Source organism: Podarcis liolepis, assembly GCF_965112155.1.
Source record: "Podarcis liolepis genome assembly, chromosome: 16".
NCBI classification, from domain to species: Eukaryota; Metazoa; Chordata; class Lepidosauria; order Squamata; family Lacertidae; genus Podarcis; species Podarcis liolepis.
In genome coordinates this window covers 2232603-2252012 of record NC_139567.1, presented here as the reverse complement: position 1 = coordinate 2252012, position 19410 = coordinate 2232603, and the positions used below count along the sequence as shown (strand labels likewise).

General features: G+C 45.5%; 1 protein-coding gene across 5 annotated transcripts in view; it reads left to right on the top strand.

Annotated features, from left to right (window-relative positions):
• Positions 1 to 19410, top strand: part of BIN3 (bridging integrator 3) — a 149603-nt gene that overhangs the window by 87975 nt on the left and 42218 nt on the right. For all 5 annotated transcript variants that reach the window (XM_083480743.1, XM_083480746.1, XM_083480747.1 and 2 more), the window contains 2 exons: positions 11003 to 11043; positions 14544 to 14605. In XM_083480743.1, the coding sequence (XP_083336869.1) occupies positions 11003 to 11043; positions 14544 to 14605 (103 nt within the window). The remainder of the gene's footprint in view (positions 1 to 11002; positions 11044 to 14543; positions 14606 to 19410) is intronic.

Below are 19410 nucleotides of genomic sequence, written 5' to 3'. Positions count from 1 at the left end.
CCCCCGCCCCGCTTCGGAACAGCTTTCCGAAGTGGGGCGGCTGGGGCAGGTGTCCCCGCCCCCCCGCCCCACTTCGGAACAGCTTTCCGAAGTGGGGCGGCTGGGGCAGGTGTCCCCGCCCCCCCTCCCCACTTCGGAACAGCTTTCCGAAGTGGGGCGGCTGGGGCAGGTGTCCCCGCCCCCCCTTCGGAACAGCGTTTTAAAATGCTGGGGGTCGGAAGCGAAGCGCTGCCGACCCCCAGCATTTTAAAACCTTCCCGGGACACGGGGAGATTTTAAAATGCTGGGGTTCGGCAGCGCTTCGCTCCCGACCCCCAGCATTTTAAAACCTCCCACGCTTCGCTCCCGACCCCCAGCATTTTAAAATCTCCCCGGGACAGAGACTTCTCTGCTGTACCTTGGAGATTTTAAAATGCTGGGGGTCGACAGCGAACGCTTCGCTCCCGCCCGCCAGCATTTTAAGATCGCCCGGGGCAGGCGGGGGGGGGAGGCAGGCGGGGGGGAGCAAAGACTTTTGCCCCCCGCCGGCCTTCAGAAGAGGTCCTTGCGATGCAAGCCCATAGGGAAATTCGTCTTGCGAAGCGCCTCCAAAACAGAAAACCCTTTCGTCTTGCGGGTTTTCCGTCTTGCGAGGCATTCGTCTTGCGGGGTACCACTGTAGATATGGAACAACTGATTGGTTCAAAATTGGGAAAAGAGTACGACAAGGCTGTATATTGTCTCCCTGCTTATTTAACTTATATGCAGAATTCATCATGCGAAAGGCTGGGCTGGATGAATCCCTAGCCGGAATTAAGATTGCTGGAAGAAATATCAACAACCTCAGATATGCAGATGACACAACCATGATGTCAGAAAGTGATGAGGAATTAAAGAACCTTTTATTGAGGGTGAAAGAGGAGAGCGCAAAATATGGTCTGAAGCTCAACATCAAAAAAACGAAGATCATGGTCACTGGTCCCATCACCTCCTGGCAAATAGAAGGGGAAGAAATGGAGGCAGTGAGAGATTTTACTTTCTTGGGCTTCATGATCACTGCAGATGGTGACAGCAGCCACAAAATTAAGAGACGCCTGCTTCTTGGGAGGAAAGCAATGACAAACCTAGACAGCATCTTAAAAAGTAGAGACATCACCTTGCCAACAAAGGTCCGTATAGTAAGAGCTATGGTTTTCCCAGTAGTGATGTATGGAAGTGAGAGCTGGACCACAAAGAAGGCTGATTGCCAAAGAATTGATGCTTTTGAGTTATGGTGCTGGAGGAGACTCTGGAGAGTCCCATGAAACTGCAAGAAGATCAAACCTATCAAACACCTGGCTTGACAGCAGTACATGTGAAAAGGATCTAGGAGTCTTGGTTGACCACAAACTTGACATGAGCCAACAGTGTGACGCGGCAGCTAAAAAAGCCAATGCAATTCTGGGCTGCATCAATAGGAGTATAGCATCTAGATCAAGGGAAGTAATAGTGCCACTGTATTCTGCTCTGGTCAGACCTCACCTGGAGTACTGTGTCCAGTTCTGGGCACCACAATTCAAGAAGGACACTGACAAACTGGAACGTGTCCAGAGGAGGGCAACCAATGGTCAAAGGCCTGGAAACGATGCCTTATGAGGAACGGCTAAGGGAGCTGGGCATGTTTAGCCTGGAGAAGAGGAGATTAAGGGGTGATATGATAGCCATGTTCAAATATATAAAAGGATGCCACATAGAGGAGGGAGAAAGGTTGTTTTCTGCTGCTCCAGAGAAGCAGACACGGAGCAATGGATCCAAACTACAAGAAAGAAGATTCCACCTAAACATGAGGAAGAACTTCGTGACAGTAAGAGCTGTTCGACAGTGGAATTTGCTGCCAAGGAGTGTGGTGGAGTCTCCTTCTTTGGAGGTCTTTAAGCAGAGGCTTGACAACCATATGTCAGGAGTGCTCTGACGGTGTTTCCTGCTTGGCAGGGGGTTGGACTTGATGGCCCTTGTGGTCTATTCCAACTCTATGATTCTATGATTCTATCCATTCTGAAGGAAATCAGTCCTGAGTGCTCACTGGAAGGACAGATCGTGAAGCTGAGGCTCCAATACTTTGGCCAACTTATGAGAAGAGAAGACTCCCTGGAAAAGACCCTGATGTTGGGAAAGATGGAGGGCACAAGGAGAAGGGGACGACAGAGGACAAGATGGTTGGACAGTGTTCTCGAAGCTTCCAGCATGAGTCTGACCAAACTGCGGGAAGCAGTAGAAGACAGGAGTGCCTGGCGTGCTCTGGTCCGTGGGGTCACGAAGAGTTGGACACGACTAAACGACTAAACAACAACAAGTTCTAATGGTGCACAATTGAGCACCATATACAAGCAATGTGCAATGGATTTGGCCTCAAACAGTTTGAGGGCTGCAGGTATATATTGTCCGCCTTTAGTCCTAAAGTACCTGAGTATAGAATTTATGCTTCTCTGGGCATTCTGTGGAACATAATCCCAGTGGGCTTTTCTGCTTCCCGAGGAATGAAGGGTCATACCCAAATATTTGAAGCAGGTGACCTGATCAATGTTATGGCCATTGATGAGCAAGGTTTGGGCCTTTTGGCAAAGACCATGATTTTGGTTTTTTGGTGATTTAGTTTTAGTTTGCTCTCCTTGCTGTATGCTGCCAATGTTTTTATGGCTCTTTTAAGGCTTGTAGGAGTTCTTGAGAGGCTTGCTGTGTCATCTGTGGAACCTTGGGTTACGTACCGTCCTCCTTACGAACGCTTTGGGTAACGAGCTCTGCTAACCTGGAAGTAGATGCGAACTTTGCCCCGGGATGCGAGAGGAAGTCGTGTGGCGCGGCAGCGGTGGGAGGCCCCATTAGCAAAAGAGCGCCTCATGTTAAGAACGGACCTCCGGAACGAATTAAGTTCACAACTGGAGGTACCACTGTAAAGCAGTACTGGGATAAGAGTAGCTTGTGAAACCAGGTGCTGTGTTGACAGGGCTGCCACCATCCCCGGCCTCGAGTGGGGGCTTGAACTTGGACGTGCAACTTCCGTGCCCTGCATCCACTTCGTTCTCTTCTGGTGCAGCCACTACCACCAACATGTTTCTCCCCCACTTGGAGTGCAGGCAGAATGTGGGGGAGCGTGGCCTGGGTCTGGCCAGGGGCTGATCACTGCGGGATTGCCTGCCTGCCTGCCTGCCTGCCTGCTTCAGTCTTCAGATGTCGGGTGTTGCAGTATGTCTGAAATCTAAATGGTAGTCAATCATAACTATGGTCTGAAACAAGCATGGTTTTGAAGTTGACTTGTTTTAGACCAGTGTTTCCCAAACGTTTTTGGGCAACGGCACACCTGTTTACCGGAAAAAAATCTCGCGGCACACCACCATTAAAGCCCCGCCCCGTGACGTCAGCGCGCAGCGTCACGCCGGGAGGGACGCACAAAAGTCAAAGTTTTTTCCCTCCCCGCGAAGCAACGAAAGAGGGCGCCTCAACACCGGGAGGTGGGCAGGGAGCGGGGGGAGCGGCCAGACGGGCTCCGCTGGGGGACTTTCGGCTGCCGGAGGCGGGGAAGGGGCGGCTGCAGCGGACCCGGAAGTGGTTGCGCCCATCGGGGGCGGTGGGAGCGCGCCGTGCGGGTTGGTGGGTGGGGGAAGGAGAGGAAGAGGAGGGGGCGGCGGCGGCGGCCGGAGGCTGGACGGATCCGCGCAGGGACGGCGCGCGAGCCGGGAGGAGGCGCGAAGAAGGAGGCAAGGCGAGAGCAGCGCGGCTCGGGATGCATTCGGACTGCCGGCTGCTGCGCCCGAGACGCGGGGTATGGTGAGCAGCCCGGAGCGCCCGCTCCCCCGGGGGACCCGGCCGGCGCTGGCCTCCCTCCTCCTCCTCCTGTTGCTGCTCAGGCGGGACGCGGCGGCGCAGAAAGGTGCGTGCGGGAGCCCCGCCGGGAGGGGAGGGACCAGAGCCTTCCCGCCTTTCTTGCTTGGCGCCCACCCAAAACCCCGCCGGGTTTTCGCGCCTTCCTCCAGTAGGCCGGCCGAAGCGAGCGGCGATGGGATGTGGGAGCTCGCTCGCTCGCCGCCCCGCGTGTGCTCGCCGCCGCCGCCCCGCCTCTCGCCGCCCGACTCGCCCGCCTCCCTCCCACGGCACACCAGCCGGTGTCTCACGGCACACTAGTGTGCCGCGGAACACCGGTTGGGAAACACTGTTTTAGACAAACTGGCTAAGATAAACCACATTTTATTGGGTTAAAATGATAACTAAAATCTGTAGTTAATAAAAAATGAAAATGAAAGCTTCCAATCTACCACTTGCAATTCCGTCAGAGGAGGAAAGTGGAAAGGGAGCAATCGGAACTGAGATATGCCTAGGCTCATTCTCATTGCAATAAAAAATGACATTATTGTAACGTCTGAATGCTATCAATATAAGTTAAGCTCTTTTAGAGTGTGCAAAGAACTAAATAATATCAGATGTAGCTAGGTATGAAGTTATTGTTCCATAGTTTAAATTATCAAAATAACTATGCAATTATGTGTATAATAACCAATAAAGGGATTACAGTATTTACTTCTTCTTTAGTATGTTTTAAGTACATAACAACATGAAGAAGAGTTTGGATTTGATATCCCGCCTTTTACTCCCCTTCAGGAGTCTCAAAGCAGCTGGCATTCTCCTTTCCCTTCCTCCCCCACAACAAACACTCTGTGAGGTGAGTGGGGCTGAGAGACTTCAGAGAAGTGTGACTGGCTCAAGGTCACCCAGCAGCTGCATGTGGAGGAGCGGAGACACGAACCCGGTTCCCCAGATTACGAGACTACCACTCTTAACCACTACACCACACTGGCTCTCCCAACATGATTGGGTTATGGCCTCCCCCATGTTGCCGCCACATCTATTCATTTAAATTCCATAGTCTACCAAGAATCTTTGAAGTCTATTTTGATGGCACAGTGTTCATCCTGCATGAAGTCAGCATATTCTGTAGAGAGGCCGATACCTAGTCCCAATCCTAATTCTGAAAATGGGGTGCCACTGTATTCAGGGTTGGTCAGGTTTGAAGGTGACAGCAAGTTGAATAGCGTAAACTCTTTGGGAACAACTGAATACATGGTATGCTTTTGAGTTTCCTCTATCCTGATGACTATAAATGGGTGGTCAGGGGTTATGGCAAGTGTAATTGTTCATAATGACTATTGATGGTCCCTGAATGGGCTGTTCACCTGCAGAGTTGGTGTCTAAGAGGAGTGCTTGGCAGATTCTCTGTCTGCGGGTAAAATTGGCAGAATCACTGGCTGAGCATTTATAGGTGGAATTAATTGGAGGGGGGAGGGTACAACCTACAACTTATTGAGGCTTAGTTGCACAAGTTGTTCTCTAGGCAGGCTGTGCTGTCTGCTTATAGGACTATCTTTGGTGCCACTTATCTTCTGCTAGTAAGTTTGTAAAGTTAGTGGTAGCAACCTAGCTGAGTAGCATCTGTCCTGATGGGCAACAGACTCTTCCTCCAAGATCTCAGGCAAAGGTCTTCTGAGATGTCTTTTTAGCAGGGATGCTCAGAACTGAGCCTTGGACTTTCCTTCCACAAAGTGTGTGCTGGACCATTGAGCTATTTATTTACTGTATTGATATCTTATTTCTGCAGCACTACGGTGTTCCCTAGACAACTTGTATTAAAAGTAAAAAAGAAAACAAAACCACAGAAAGTATGGAATGATACTGAGGCATCACTAATTGATTTGCCTCTGGGGGATGATTGGGTTTTCCCAGATAAGTGCAGTACTTTGCTTACATATAGATCAAGAATGGGGAACCCATGGCCTACAAAACAAGGCTTTTTTCCAGCTGGAGCTGGAGCTCCTCTCAGGTGGCAGGCGGCATTGCGGGCTGGCTTCCTACCCCTGCCCCGCTCCTTCTGCCCCTGCTGCCAGCAGCTGCCAGGGCGGGAAAGGAGAAGTGGATGGGAGGCTGAGGGTGGGGAGGTCAGTGCAAGTCCGAGCCTCCAGGACACGAAGCCCAACCGCGGCCCCCGGGAGGCCATGTGACGGCCCAGCTGTGTGTGTCATCTTTGACCAGGAAGGTGTCTCTGGTTTGGGCTCAGGCAGTGGCAGCAGTGCTGGGGGGGTTGCACTGTTCTCCCTGCTCCACCCTTCATTCTCTTTTCCCTTGGGCACCTCATTCCGCTTTCTTGCTGGCCTCTCCCCCCCCCCCCCCCCCGTGCATTGCTTTCCCCATATCTCTCTCTGTGTGTGTGTGTGTGTGTGTGAGAGAGAGAGAGAGAGAGAGAGAGAGAGCACTGCGAGTGCAACAGCCTTCCTGCCACAGAAGAGCTTGCAGTGGGTGGGAAGTGAGGAGGGAGCTCTGGCACCTTTTTCTTCTTCAAAAAATAGCACCTCTTCCAGGTATTATTGAACTCCCTACTCTCTCCCATCTTCCTTGACTATACTGACTGGGGCAGGGGTCAGCAACCTTTTTCATGTGGTGGGCTGAACTATATTAAATTATTATTATTATTATTATTATTATTATTATTATTATTATTATTATTAATAAAAATGAACAAATTCCTATGCCTCACAAATAACCCAGAGATGCATTTTAAATAAAAGCACACATTCTACTCATGTAAAGTACCAGGCAGGCCCCACAAATAACCCAGAGGTGCATTTTAAATAAAGGGGCACATTCTACTAATGTAAAAACATGCTGATTTCCGGACCATCCGCTGGCCAGATTGAGAAGGCGATTAGGCTGGATCCAGCCCCCGGGCCTTAGGTTGCCTACCCCTGGATTGGGGCAACCTTGGGAGGGCCGCATGGTAGATATTGGTAGTATTTCCATCTTTCTCTCCATGTGCTGCCCTGTTCTGTGATGCCTTCACTTTACTCACAACCTAAGAACACAGGAAACTGCCTTTTATCGTCAGGTCTGCCTGTTTGTGCATCTCGTCCAATGTTGTCTGTTATTCTGACTTGTAGTGGCTCTCAATAGACTCTCATCAACAAACTAATTTATTCTCTCTGTGTGTGCACATGTGTGAAAGAATAGAAAAAGGTGATTGAACTGGTTTAAAAACAAAAAAAAACCTTAGAAATTTGCCTGTGTGAAAATAAAGACACTTGCATAGGCTTCACATCAGGCCTAGGTGTTTCTTGCTTCTGTAAGATATGCATTTTTGTGTGATAAGTTTTTTGGCAGGGTCTCTTGAGTTGATTGCCAGTGTGGACGCCTGTGTCACCCTGCCTTCTAAGGCAACCAGGACAGTTCACACATGGACATATAAATAGAAGGAACAATTCAGCAGCTATTTTTTACCACCGGAACACCCATAGAAATTTAGGGAGGCTCTTTTTGTGCTTGTTACCTGACCTGAAGGCATCAGCTGCTGTGGATTTTGGCAAGCCTGCAGCACAGGCAGCGGCAGTGCAAACATCCTACGCACTGTTCCAGCCCCAATTCCTAGGAAGTCCATTTTTGGCAGTGGGCAGACTTTTTTGCTTGTACATAATTTTTCCACTAATGGCAGTAGTTCTGTAGTAGTGCACACAGAATAGGTACGGTTTCATGAACTGTGTATCAGCCAGCGCAGCTGAAATAGCCATCTGATTGAGATGCCTCAGGACATTCAAACTTGCAAACCAATATTCTTTTCATGGAGGTTGCCATTAAATCAGGAGGCGATTTACATCTGCAGGCCTTTGCTTTGAAATGGTGATGGCCTCGTAGCAGTGTTAATTAGAAACCAAGTGGGGATTTTAATTTGAAGTATTCCCATTTCTTTAGTTATTGCTTGTTGCATCTGATAATTTTGGATTGCGAATGCCTGTGGCATACTTGTGTGTGCTAGGATCCTTACTCTTTTTTCGTATTCTGGTTATAGGAGCATGCAACATTTTCCTGCTTTTCATGGCATGCTGACTTGCACTTCATTTGATCTTGTGACAATAAAACCTCCCATTCCTTTCACTTTTGTCTGTGTGTAGGCAATATTTTTTACTTACCTGAGAGCAGTCTGCCACCCCCAAGCCAGTGCCCAGTCATAGCTTCTTAAGAGCATGCCATTTGCACAGTGCTTATTTCATGGACCCAGAGTGCTTGTGTAGTTCATCTAATCTGTACAGTACCTTTTATCTATTGTATAGTACATTAATTAGATAATGAATTATATCTGTTCAAAGCTTCAGCTTGCGCAGGTCCTCAGCGGTGCAGATTGTGGAGCCTTCTAGGTCCAATACAGATTTAGCACACTCTGTTAACTGTAATTTTACTTTGAAGTTTATTACATGTTTGTCCCACCCTTCTGCCAGGGAACTCAAGGTGATATACCCTTTTGGCGCCTCCTAATTTTATCCTCATAGGAACCCTGTGAAGTAGGTTAAAGCTGAGAAATCTTGACTAGCTCTACTTCACCCACGAAGCTTCATGGTCAGCTAATGATTCAGTTGAACCTTTTGGTTCTAGTCTGACAGTCACCACTCTGCTACGTGATTGGGAGCCAGATGTGGCAGGCACAGGCCTCTCCATAGAGTGCACTTCACCCTCCTTTATCACGGAAGGTACACAGCACCAGCATTGATCAAGGTTTAGGCTAGCCAAGTTTAATTCCTTGTGCAGGATTTGAAGTTTGGTAACAAGCCTTGCTTCGGAGGACATTAGGCTAGACTGCACTCTCACTTTTAAAATATAAAAACTACACAGTTCCCTGCAGAGTCTTGGGGATCTAACCTGCAAATAGATGATGTAGTAGCAGTCATTTTAGATGATGTCTTAAGGTTTGGAAAGTTTTGCTGATGGCAATATTGAGTAAAGTAGTGGGGGTAAGGAGTATTCTAGGAAATGATACTTAGAAGATGATATCCAGCACTCATTAACATTGAGGTGTGGGTGGCAAATGCTGAACGAGGAAAGCACATGAAAATGCCCTAAAGACCAGAGCTGAGGTAGAAGGAATGAAAGAAAAATTGTCACTTGCATGGTTTCTTGTGTTTTTTTTAAAAAGAGCAAGAACTAATAGAAAGTTCAAACTACTTGATTTTTTCCAGGGTAATTTTCTGCTTTCTCTAAAGATTCCCCAGATATAAAGCATTTTCCTTTGCAAAGGAAATTGTTGGAAATTGCTCAGTTAAAATGAGCAACTCCGATTTTCCAAAATTAAAGTGGCGTTTGTTTCCCATCTTAATATTTCTAATGTATTAGTTAACAGTGGCAAAGGATGTTTTGAAGCAGGAAAGGACTCTCGGTTGAGGGTCCATCCACACTTTCCTTTGTGCCGCACTTTCTAGGCACAACTCCAGGATTTCTAGGTCCATGTCCAAGCAGGGGTTTGGGGGGGTTTTGGGGGGGGTCCCACTCTTTTCCCTAGGAAAACCAGCTGTTTATCACTGAACTGGCTAATTGAACCATCTATGCCCATTTAAACTCTGTGTGTGCAGAGATTCTTGTTTCTGTTTATTACTGTGGTATGTTTTTTGTGTTTTTGTATTGTAAACTTCCCTTTAACCTTTTGAGGAAGGGTGCTATAAAAATTTAATTAAACAACAACAACATGGGGTCACAATACACTGATAATTATGTGACTGCTGCGCACTCCTCCTTCAAATTATAGCATAAGGTGGACAGTTGCCTGAACAGCTATTGACACCACTCCTCTTTGACTTGGTGAGCCAAGTCTAATGTTAGCTCTTGCGCTGTAGAATAACATTTGTATATGGGAAACCACGTTCCAATCCCTGTTCAGCTGTGTGTTTCAGTGGATGGATAGCCTTGGGCGCATCGTAGTCTCACTTTCCCCACAGGAGGGTTCTGAGATTAAACTAGTGCTCCGAACTCTTTGGTAGAAATGCAGGCCAAATATGCATTGCACCTTCTTTTTTGATGAGTGGCAGTGGGGAATTGGGCCCTGTTCTTGGATTCCCCTTGCCGTCAGAAGCTATGCACTTCTGAATCTCTTGGCCCTGGAATCGTAGTAGAAGCAGAAGAAAACAATCTTGTTATACTTCCAGGTACACTAGACTTTTTGTGCACCATCCTGACTTCATCTTGCCTTCAACGACCATTGGCCCCAAAAGCAGAAGAAACAGGTGTGCAAGAAGCCTTGTACAGTTGTGATGCAGTTTGATAGGGGTGCATTTGAGCTGTATGATAAATGCAGTTCTGTGGTCAGCTGGCTACCTGCCTAGTTCTGCTTCCTTTTTGTTTTTGTATTTAGTTTAGGGCTTGTAGTGGTTTAAGACTGTGTGGTGTGTCTGCTATTGCCACACCTTGCAACTCAAGTGTCCAATGTGAGCTGTAGCTTGCAAGAATGCCCTACTAGAAGACCCTCTTTTGTGCACCTTGATTAATAAGCCAGAATCATATGAATGTGTTTCTTCTGTTTAAGAAAAAGCTTTCAAGCAAGATGATCTACCAGAGATCTTACTGTATGGACAGCCTCACAGCTGAATCATAGTGAGCAATACTTATTGAACCAAAGTGGACCCCTCACAGCTTTCCTCTGTCTGCTCTGCCAATATCTGAATTCCAGTTACTCTTTATGAGCATTTTGTGTGTGGGTTTTTTTTTAATAAAAAAAACCTAAATATTGCTTCTAAATATGTCTTCATGAGTGGGTTATTTTGGGAGGGGGGGAGATGTTTGAATTGCTCTGCAAACCATTCAGTACTAATTTTCCCATCATCTGATTGCTGTTGAGAATCAGAAAATAAATTCCCATGTAGGTGGGGGATTCATATAAATATTAGATATTTTGTTTTCAATTTCTAGCCGTGGTTCTGGAGACGTAAAGCCCTTTTCATGCCAACCATGGGTGATATGTTTTCTACAGATTACGGGGGGAGCCCTTAGCAAGTAAGATGCTTGAGTGGAATTTGATGTGCTTTATGTATTGCTATTTGTAGACTAGTCTATTCTTGGGCTTTACACTTGGAAAGATGGCATGCTGGCTGCATTGGGTGGAGTGGTGGTTTTTTTCTTTCTTTCTTTTTGTTTGTTTTAATTATACTCCAACGTTTTTAGCTGATTTGGCTTCTGTTCCTTTTCACAGGTCGAGAGAGATTTTGAACGGGAGTATGGGAAGCTGCAGCAGTAAGTGTTCTTAATTCAGCTTGTTGTAGTTCCATTCTTGTTGTGTTCTCTATCCATCCTTAAACCTTGCTTGTACTGGTTTGTTCTTTTGCTTCACCCTGGATTCCTTGTGACCGTTAGGCCTAAGGGTTGTTTCTCAAACATCATGAAAGACATGAAATAATGATTTCTGTATAGGTAATTGCACTTGAATTTGCATGTCTGTAAAGCAAGGGTGAGGACCCTTCAGCCCACCAGACCTCCCCATTTGGCCCACGTGTGGCAGGTAAAATTGCAGCTAGGCCCAAAAGAGGTTTTCAGCTGTCAGTTGATAGGTGGTGCCTGTGAAACTTGTGAAGCTGATCATGGGGGTTTCAAAGTGCAGCACAGGGCTGTCTGCAAGCCCTGCTGATCAGTTGATTGGTGTGGTTTGAAGGGAGCCCTGCGCAACCGAAGCCCTGACAAACACTTGGTATAGGCTGCAGTAGGGAGTTGGAAATGCTTCAGGAACTCCAGGGTGTAGCCTAAGGGGCAGGAGGAAGTGACTTCAGTTTAAAGCACTTCTTCCAGCATTTTAAATCCAAACTGCTTTCTTTTTTAAAAAAATCATTTCAAAATGGAGCATTTATTGTCTCCTGAGAAAGCAGTTTGCATTCAAAGTGCTTTCCCAGCACTTTGAATACAAACTGCTTTCTCTACATGGGGAAACACTCTGGTTTCAGAGCAGTTCCCCCTCTGCAAAGACTTCATAGGGGCTTCCTGGTAGTGATGATCAGCTGATTGGTGGTTACAGGAAGCCTCTTTGAAGATATGCTCCCCAAATCAATCATCTAATTGGCGCTGAAAGTGTGTCTTCAAAGTCTTCACTGATCAGCTGATAGGTTGCTAGAGTAACTTCCTTTTGACAGATGCCAAATACCTGAAGCTATGATGACATCAGGTGGTGATCCTGGCAACCTTTTGAAGTTGTCCACAGGTGGTGGGGGAGATGAGGATCTAGCCTGCTGGTCAGCCCCAATTCCCCATGCTCTGGGAAGCTACAGCTCTGTACAGCTTCCTGACACCTCTATCGTGTGTTTATATGTCATGCTTTATGGTTGGTTGCACACAAACATGTTAATGCTTATACAAGACAAATGCCTTCTTTTTGCATATTTTGTAACATGAAGCAGCTCAGATTTCCTCTCATTTGAAGCTCTGTCTGGCTTTTGAACTTGAAATTGGCTTCCTCTTTTTGGTGAGTCACTTCACCTTGGTTGGAATTGTCTTATAATCTGATCCTCTTGCAAATACATTCCTCACTCCAGTCTCAATTCTGCAATGAAATGTTGTTCCCCCTCCCCGCAAAAAGAGCTGTGTGCGACATCCATTTGTTTTGCTAGTAGCTGATAGCCATTTTCTTCACTTACATCATGATTGAGCAACAAGAAGGAAATCAGCAGACCAAGGAATGATCAAATAGGGTAGATACTATTTCCTACCTGATATTTCCAAATCTGAATGTTTGCATGTGCCCATTTATTGTTCTCTGGTAAAAGAAAGCAGTAGTGCCTGCTTCTGTGTGTGAGGCAAAGTAGAAGCATGTTTGTATGACGCACTATTGGACTCAGGTCACATTTCACATCAAAGAGGAAAATCATTTACTGTTTCCAAGGACGTGAACTTCAGGGCCCTTCCTTGTACTTTATTATTATTATTATTATTATTATTATTATTATTATTATTATTATTATATGTATATTGAGTGTGGTGGAGTCTCCTTCTTTGGAGGTCTTTAAGCAGAGGCTTGACAACCATATGTCAGAAGTGCTCTGATGGTGTTTCCTGCTTGGCAGGGGGTTGGACTCGATGGCCCTTGGGGTCTCCTCCAACTCTAGGATTCTATGATATATTGCCCTATATATTGCCCTCAGGGCAGTTCACAAGATAAAATTGCAAGATAAAATCACCAAATACATAATCAAAACAACCCAATAATCCCCCCAAACACATTTTAAAAGGGCATTGGATGTTAATCAGCCAAAGGCCTGGTTGAAAAGGAACATTTTTGCCAGGCGCCTCAAGGTAAATAGGCTTCAGGTGAACCTTCCTGAGGAGAGCATTCCACAAACAGGGAGCCATTGGAAGAAAGGCCTCAGAAGACGATCTCAGTACAGTAGAGAGATTCAAGCAATTTGAAAAAAGTTCTCCATGTGTCCCAAGTACTAGTTCATCCTTGTTGGATACTGGAATTATAGCTTTTCACTGTTAGACACCTTTTCCCTCTCTCAGCTAAAATACCTCCAGATACTTTTGACTCCCCCCCCCCGCATCTTATACAACCCTATACACAGAACAGCCAGTCCGTGTTTGCAAACTGAACAACAGAAGGCTGAGACAGGAAAAGAACACAAGTGTGTCGCGAAATCAAAACCCCAGGAACTGATTTCATTCCCCACCCCCAAGCATCCCGTGTTACAATTGTGAGGCTCTGGAAAGACGTTAAATTTCAGGATCTTTAATATTGGTATCAACAGATTTGGAAGATTGCTCTTTTGAAAAGCTTGCTACAATATGTGATCAGTAAAAATGATACCCTTTTGTAACACTCTGGTATCCATTTTTTTAGTTCATTAATGCCTAGGAAAATAATAGATTGATTCCTACTCAGTATCGGTCAGTCTGGTATTTTAAATTTTAGGCTATAAATGAAGGGGTGTTAAATTGGGTTTTCTTTTGCAACCAGGTTGCATGCTGAGCAGTAGGCAACAGATTGGTTCTGTGGACTCTTGGGGAGAGGGCTGTGGGGGTTGAAACAAAAGTATTTGTTTGTATTTTGGGTTGTAATGACTATGATATATGCTGCATCTGAATATTTTTTGGAAAATACAGTCACGATTATAAATAATAAAAAAGAAATGTTCTCTATTAACCATCAACCTCTTTAATCTTGCCTGCTTCTCCCTGTTTTGTATTCTTACTCCAGCTTAATCCTCCAAAATTACTAGCCCCATGTTGTTGCTAGCCTGTCTCCCTGCTCATACTTATGACGGTCCTTTTTGGCCCATTGATTTATTTTTTTAAGAACACACTTCCAGTTTCATAACATTTGCAAGGTCGGTTGCTCAAAGGTACCGTATTTTCCCGTCTATAAGACGTCCCCATGTATAAGACGCCCCCTATTTTGGGGGACTCAGATTTAAGAACATGGGGGGCGATGGCCCAGAGTATGAGACTCCTCCTAATTTTTGACATTATTCTTTAGGGGGGAAACCTAGTCTTATACACAGAAAAATATGGTAATTATTTCTTAAAACAGGTGGCCAAGTAAATGCTTTATTTCAAGCATTACTTCTGTATCTTTCCTCCTCCGGCCATCCTTCCTTCTCTGTATTGCAGGCTTGAACTGGCCACTGCCCCACTGCTTCTCTCCTCCCCCTGAGTCATCTGTAGATTGCCCAATAGTAAGAATTCTCTCACCACACACACACACACACACAAACAACAACAACCCCAAAACAAATCTCAATTTTCTGTTTTAGGCTGGAAGATCAAACTAAGAAACTCCAAAAGGATATGAAGAAAAGCACAGACGCAGACCTAGGTAAGATGAACACATTAAATGGAGACTAAGCCGACAAGGATCTTTTTCTAGGGTTTTGTTGCACATACATTGTGGAGCTGTGATTCATCCATTTCTCAGTGGTCAGAATGCTTCCTTTTACAAAAAGACACTTTAAACTGTGGCTTACCAATAAACCAGTGTGAATCAATAGCAAATAAATTTCATTGACCTGTATGGATACAATATTAAGGAAGTTTCTGGCTAATGCATGACTTAGCTTCGTTTGGCCGGGACAGAGTGATAAGCATAGGAAGTCATGAGCATGCTGGCTGGCTCTCTCTGTGTCTCTCTTAATTTACTGACACAGCTGTTTGCTTCAGAAATTTCAGAGAAAAACGTCTGGCCTCCAGGTGTTTATGTACTTTTGTGCATTGACCCCTTGTTTCTATGCTCGTGTAACTTCTTCCTCATGAACCCCATTCAACCCTATTACCCAGTGATGCATCTAAAGCAAGGAGACCGAACATGGTGAAGGCAGAGGCTTGCGATAAAGGAAATCAGAAAGGAAATCAGTAACCACCGAGTATGGTTTGGTGGTCCACAGTGTGTTTCATCCAATTGCGGATATTTTGCCATTGCTGCTGGTTATAGGAACAAAAATGAGGCTTCTCATTCCTCTGAACCCATAAATCCTTAGTAGTTCTCCACCTCCAGTCTTTGGGAAATGGCCATGTGCAAAAAATAACAGTTTTTCTAACGAATGAAACTGGGAGGGTGTTATGTGAAAAGCTGGAAAATGCAGTGTTGTCAATCCCAAAGGCAGCTAATGGTCTGAAAGGCAAGTTATAAAATAAAATAAACCTTATTTAAACTATTCTTGCAACTATGCAAGAGGAATGAATCTTACCGTTTCCATTTCTACCCTCCACCCCAAGAATACAGAATTCATGTTTGCAAAGGTTAGAATTTGAGTTCCTTTTTCACCTTGAATATGCTCAGCAATGCTAAGAATGGCAGCAAACCATATAACAGGAATGGGAAACTGTGGTCCACCAAATGTTGCTAGACATTTCTGACCATTGGCTGGGTGTGCAGGGCTGATGGGAATTGGAGTCCAGCAGCAACAACAGGGCCCATACCTGGTTTAGACAAAGATGCCTCTACGTGTGTAGAGCTTACTGTAAGGGGGAGATTACACTTGCTCCTCTTTACCTTACATTTGTACATCCCTTTAAAAGAAGGGACCTATACGTACACAGCTCAAAGTGTGAAGGCCTTGTTACATGACTTTTCAGACTGCAGCTGCTAGTCTTCGGCCCTGTATGCGCTGACCCTGTTCAGACGTTGTGGGGCAGGTGTGCTAGGCGTCCAGGGCAGTTGCAGTCTCCGTCTCTTATAGGCGCTATGTGGAGGATGGCTAAACGGTGGCCCTCCAGATGTTGCTGGACTGCAACTCCAATCATCACTGCTGATAGGGATGTTTGTAGGGGAACTCCTGCCCTGCACGCTTAAAGCCATATCTGCACACCCACACACAGAAAGCACAAATGGTTCAGGTCATGAAGAAACAACTCAAAACTTTTTTAGAAAGTCTCCCACTAGTCCATTGTTACAGTTGCCCAGTAAGATTTTCCTTGCAGAGAATTCCTCTCTCCTCCCTTTCAGTGGGTGTTTTATATGGATCACTTCAAACCCCAAAGGATCAGTGGGAGGATTCTCTCCCCCCCCCCACTCCCCCTTCAGCTGTGTGGCATCATCACAAATCAGCTCAGACTCTTGCCCAGATAGCAAGACATGATTTTGCATTTTGAGGCATGTCATCCTGAATTATGGACTGACAGTGGCTATTTCTTTGTTTTGCTTGTCCTTCCTACTAGTGAGTGGAAACTGGGACAAATCCAAATCTGGCTGGATGCTGTTTGGCAAAACCTAATTACACATTCAAACCCTCTGGAGCACTGCTTCCTCCACTCCCAGTAACTGTGAGAGCTGACTGTTTAGTTGGATTGAACAGTTTATATTTTCCCAGGTCCAGCATAAGTCTGGCAATGTATTAGCTGTACTGTGTCCCATTCCTCTGTGCATCCAGTCCTTCCATTGCATTGATGGAAGGATGATTGTTTACTTGACCGGTACTGTCACGTTGGACTTGGTCAGCCTTGGGTCAGATATCCGGCTTCTGCTGCAAATAACTTGGTTACTCCAGCTGAATGTGTCGCAGCACTCCTGGCAAATACTTCACTAGCAGCAAATACACAAGGGAACATCACAAGGATGGCTACAAAGTGATCAGTGACTTTGAGAAATATATATTTGTTATCATCATTACCATCATTGTTTATTTAATTTGTATACTGCCCTCTATACCCACTGGTCTCAGGGCGGTTCACAGGACAAAATCACAACACAAAAAATAAATGCTATTTTGTGTCTGCATGTGGTCTCCAAAAACCCAGTGCCCTGACCCAAATTCCTTATATTTGCCAAATCAACAAGTGGCACTTGAAAACATTTCTCTTTGTAATTCTTTCATTATTTCTCCCGTTTTAATTTGTCACCTTTCTTCTTTAGTTCTTAATTTCCTACTGCTTTTCTTAACTGTCTTTTTAAAATCTATTTATTAAATTTATATCAATCTCCCTCGGGATGTTGTGAACTCTCCTTCCTTGGAGGTTTCTAAGCAGAGGCTGGGTGGTCACCTGTCCTGGACGCTTCAGCTGGAATTTCTGCATCGCAGGGGGTTGCCCCTTGAGGCCCCTTCCAACTCCATGATTCTTTGATATTATATCCTGCCCTCCCTCCACCCTCCTGGGTGTGGTTATAAAGAGTAGGAGATTCAACACACTCCTTACGTCTCCTTAGACATTTTCCTTCCATGAAAACCCAATTTTATTTTTACCTGCAGTGCTCCACCCAAACAAGTGCTGCAAATTGATATTTTTACCTGGATGATTATGCTATTTGTGTAGTTTTATTTTATTTTATTTTATTTTATTTTATTTCTAATAAGACTTTCATATTAAAGGGATCCCCAGGCAATGTATAGCAACCAATAGCATACAATATATCGAATCACTTTTCATTTAAAATGATAAAACAATCTAACTACAAAATATGCTGTCAAATGGCGAACAAAAGAGGTCTTACCTCACCCCTCCCCAAATGCACGATGAAATGGAAATGATATCTTAATAAAAGGCACTTTGTAGGCCTTCTAAGTAAGTAATAGTGCTATGTTTTGCCATCCTGATTGGATACACAATTTATATTAGTTTCACTAATAGAGATACTAGTTATATATTTTTTATTGCGTTTACTTCACTGAGCTCATCACTCGCTTCTTCCGTCTCATTTTACCCTTACAGCAACACTGTAAGGTAGGAGAAGCTCAGAGGTCGTGACTGGGCCAAGGCCACTCACAAAGCTTCACAACTGTGTGGGGATTTGAACCTAGATCTTCCCAGTCCTAATCCAAAGCCACAGCCCAGGAGTGACTAACCTGTGGCCCTTCAGATGCACCTGGGCACCACTCTCATGCTAGCTTGAGTGAAAGGGTGATGGATTCCAAGGACAGCTGGAGGGCTGCAGGTTAGTCACTCCTGCTCTCACTGCTAAATGTGGCTGATGCAGAATGATAATTCTAGAAACATGAGTGTTAGATTAGAATGAGGAGCAATTAGAGTGATGTACAGTGGTACCTCAGGTTACATACGCTTCAGGTTACAGACTCTGCTAACCCAGAAATAGTGCTTCAGGTTAAGAACTTTGCTTCAGGATGAAAACAGAAATCGTGCTCCGGCGGCAGCAGGAGGCCCCATTAGCTAAAGTGGTGCTTCAGGTTAAGAACAGTTTCAGGTTAAGAACAGACCTCCGAAACGAATTAAGTACTTAACCCGAGGTACCACTGTAGTCACATTGTCCTATTTCTATTAACAGGCATGGTCTTATCAGCTCTATTTTCTGTCACCAGTTGCCATCTTTATGTCAAGGGGAAGCATGCAGCCTGGATTTCCTTCCTGGAGATGTGCTGCTCCCCACACTAGAAAAAAACTGGGTGTGGGTTTGCTAAGAGTACAAAAAACTTATTTAACATGTACTGTGTGGGGGCAGTGTGGCATTACACAACAAGGGAAATCGGGGCGGGGGGAGGGCATTTCCTGTGAAGGAGACTGAAGCAAGCCATAAACCACCAGTTGACATCTATGGAAGTCACTACAACTGGGATTTGAACCCAGGCTCAGGTAATGTAATGGATATGGGTGGCGCTGTGGTCTAAACCACTGAACCTATTGGGCTTGCCGATCAGAAGGCTGGCAGTTCAAATCCCCATGACGGAGTGAGTTCCCATTGCTCTGTCTCAGCTCCTGCCAACCTAGAAGTTCAAAAGCACGCCAGAGCAAATAGATAAATAGGTACCACTGTGGCGGGAAGGTAAACGGTGTTTCCGTGTGCTCTGGCTTCCATCACGGTGTTCTGTTGCACCAGGACCGTTTTAGTCATGCTGGCCACAGGATCCGGAAGGCTGTCTGCAGACAAACGCCGTCTCCCTCGGCCTGAAGTGCAATGAGCGCTGCACCCCATAAGTCAAATTGGATTGGATTTAACCATCCAGGGGTCATTTACCTTTACCTTTCCCCAGGTAGATCTCATTGCTGCTTCTCTGTCAACTTCTGGAGGGAGGCATTCTCCTGCCCTCATTCTGGTACTTTCCCCACAGCTAGATCCACTTGAAATGTGCAATGCTATCCTAGCAGTTTAATCCTACATATATCTTATTGGAAATAAATCCTGCTTTGTTCATTGGGGCTTACTCCTAGGTAAGTGTGTGCAGGAACCTTTGCTTT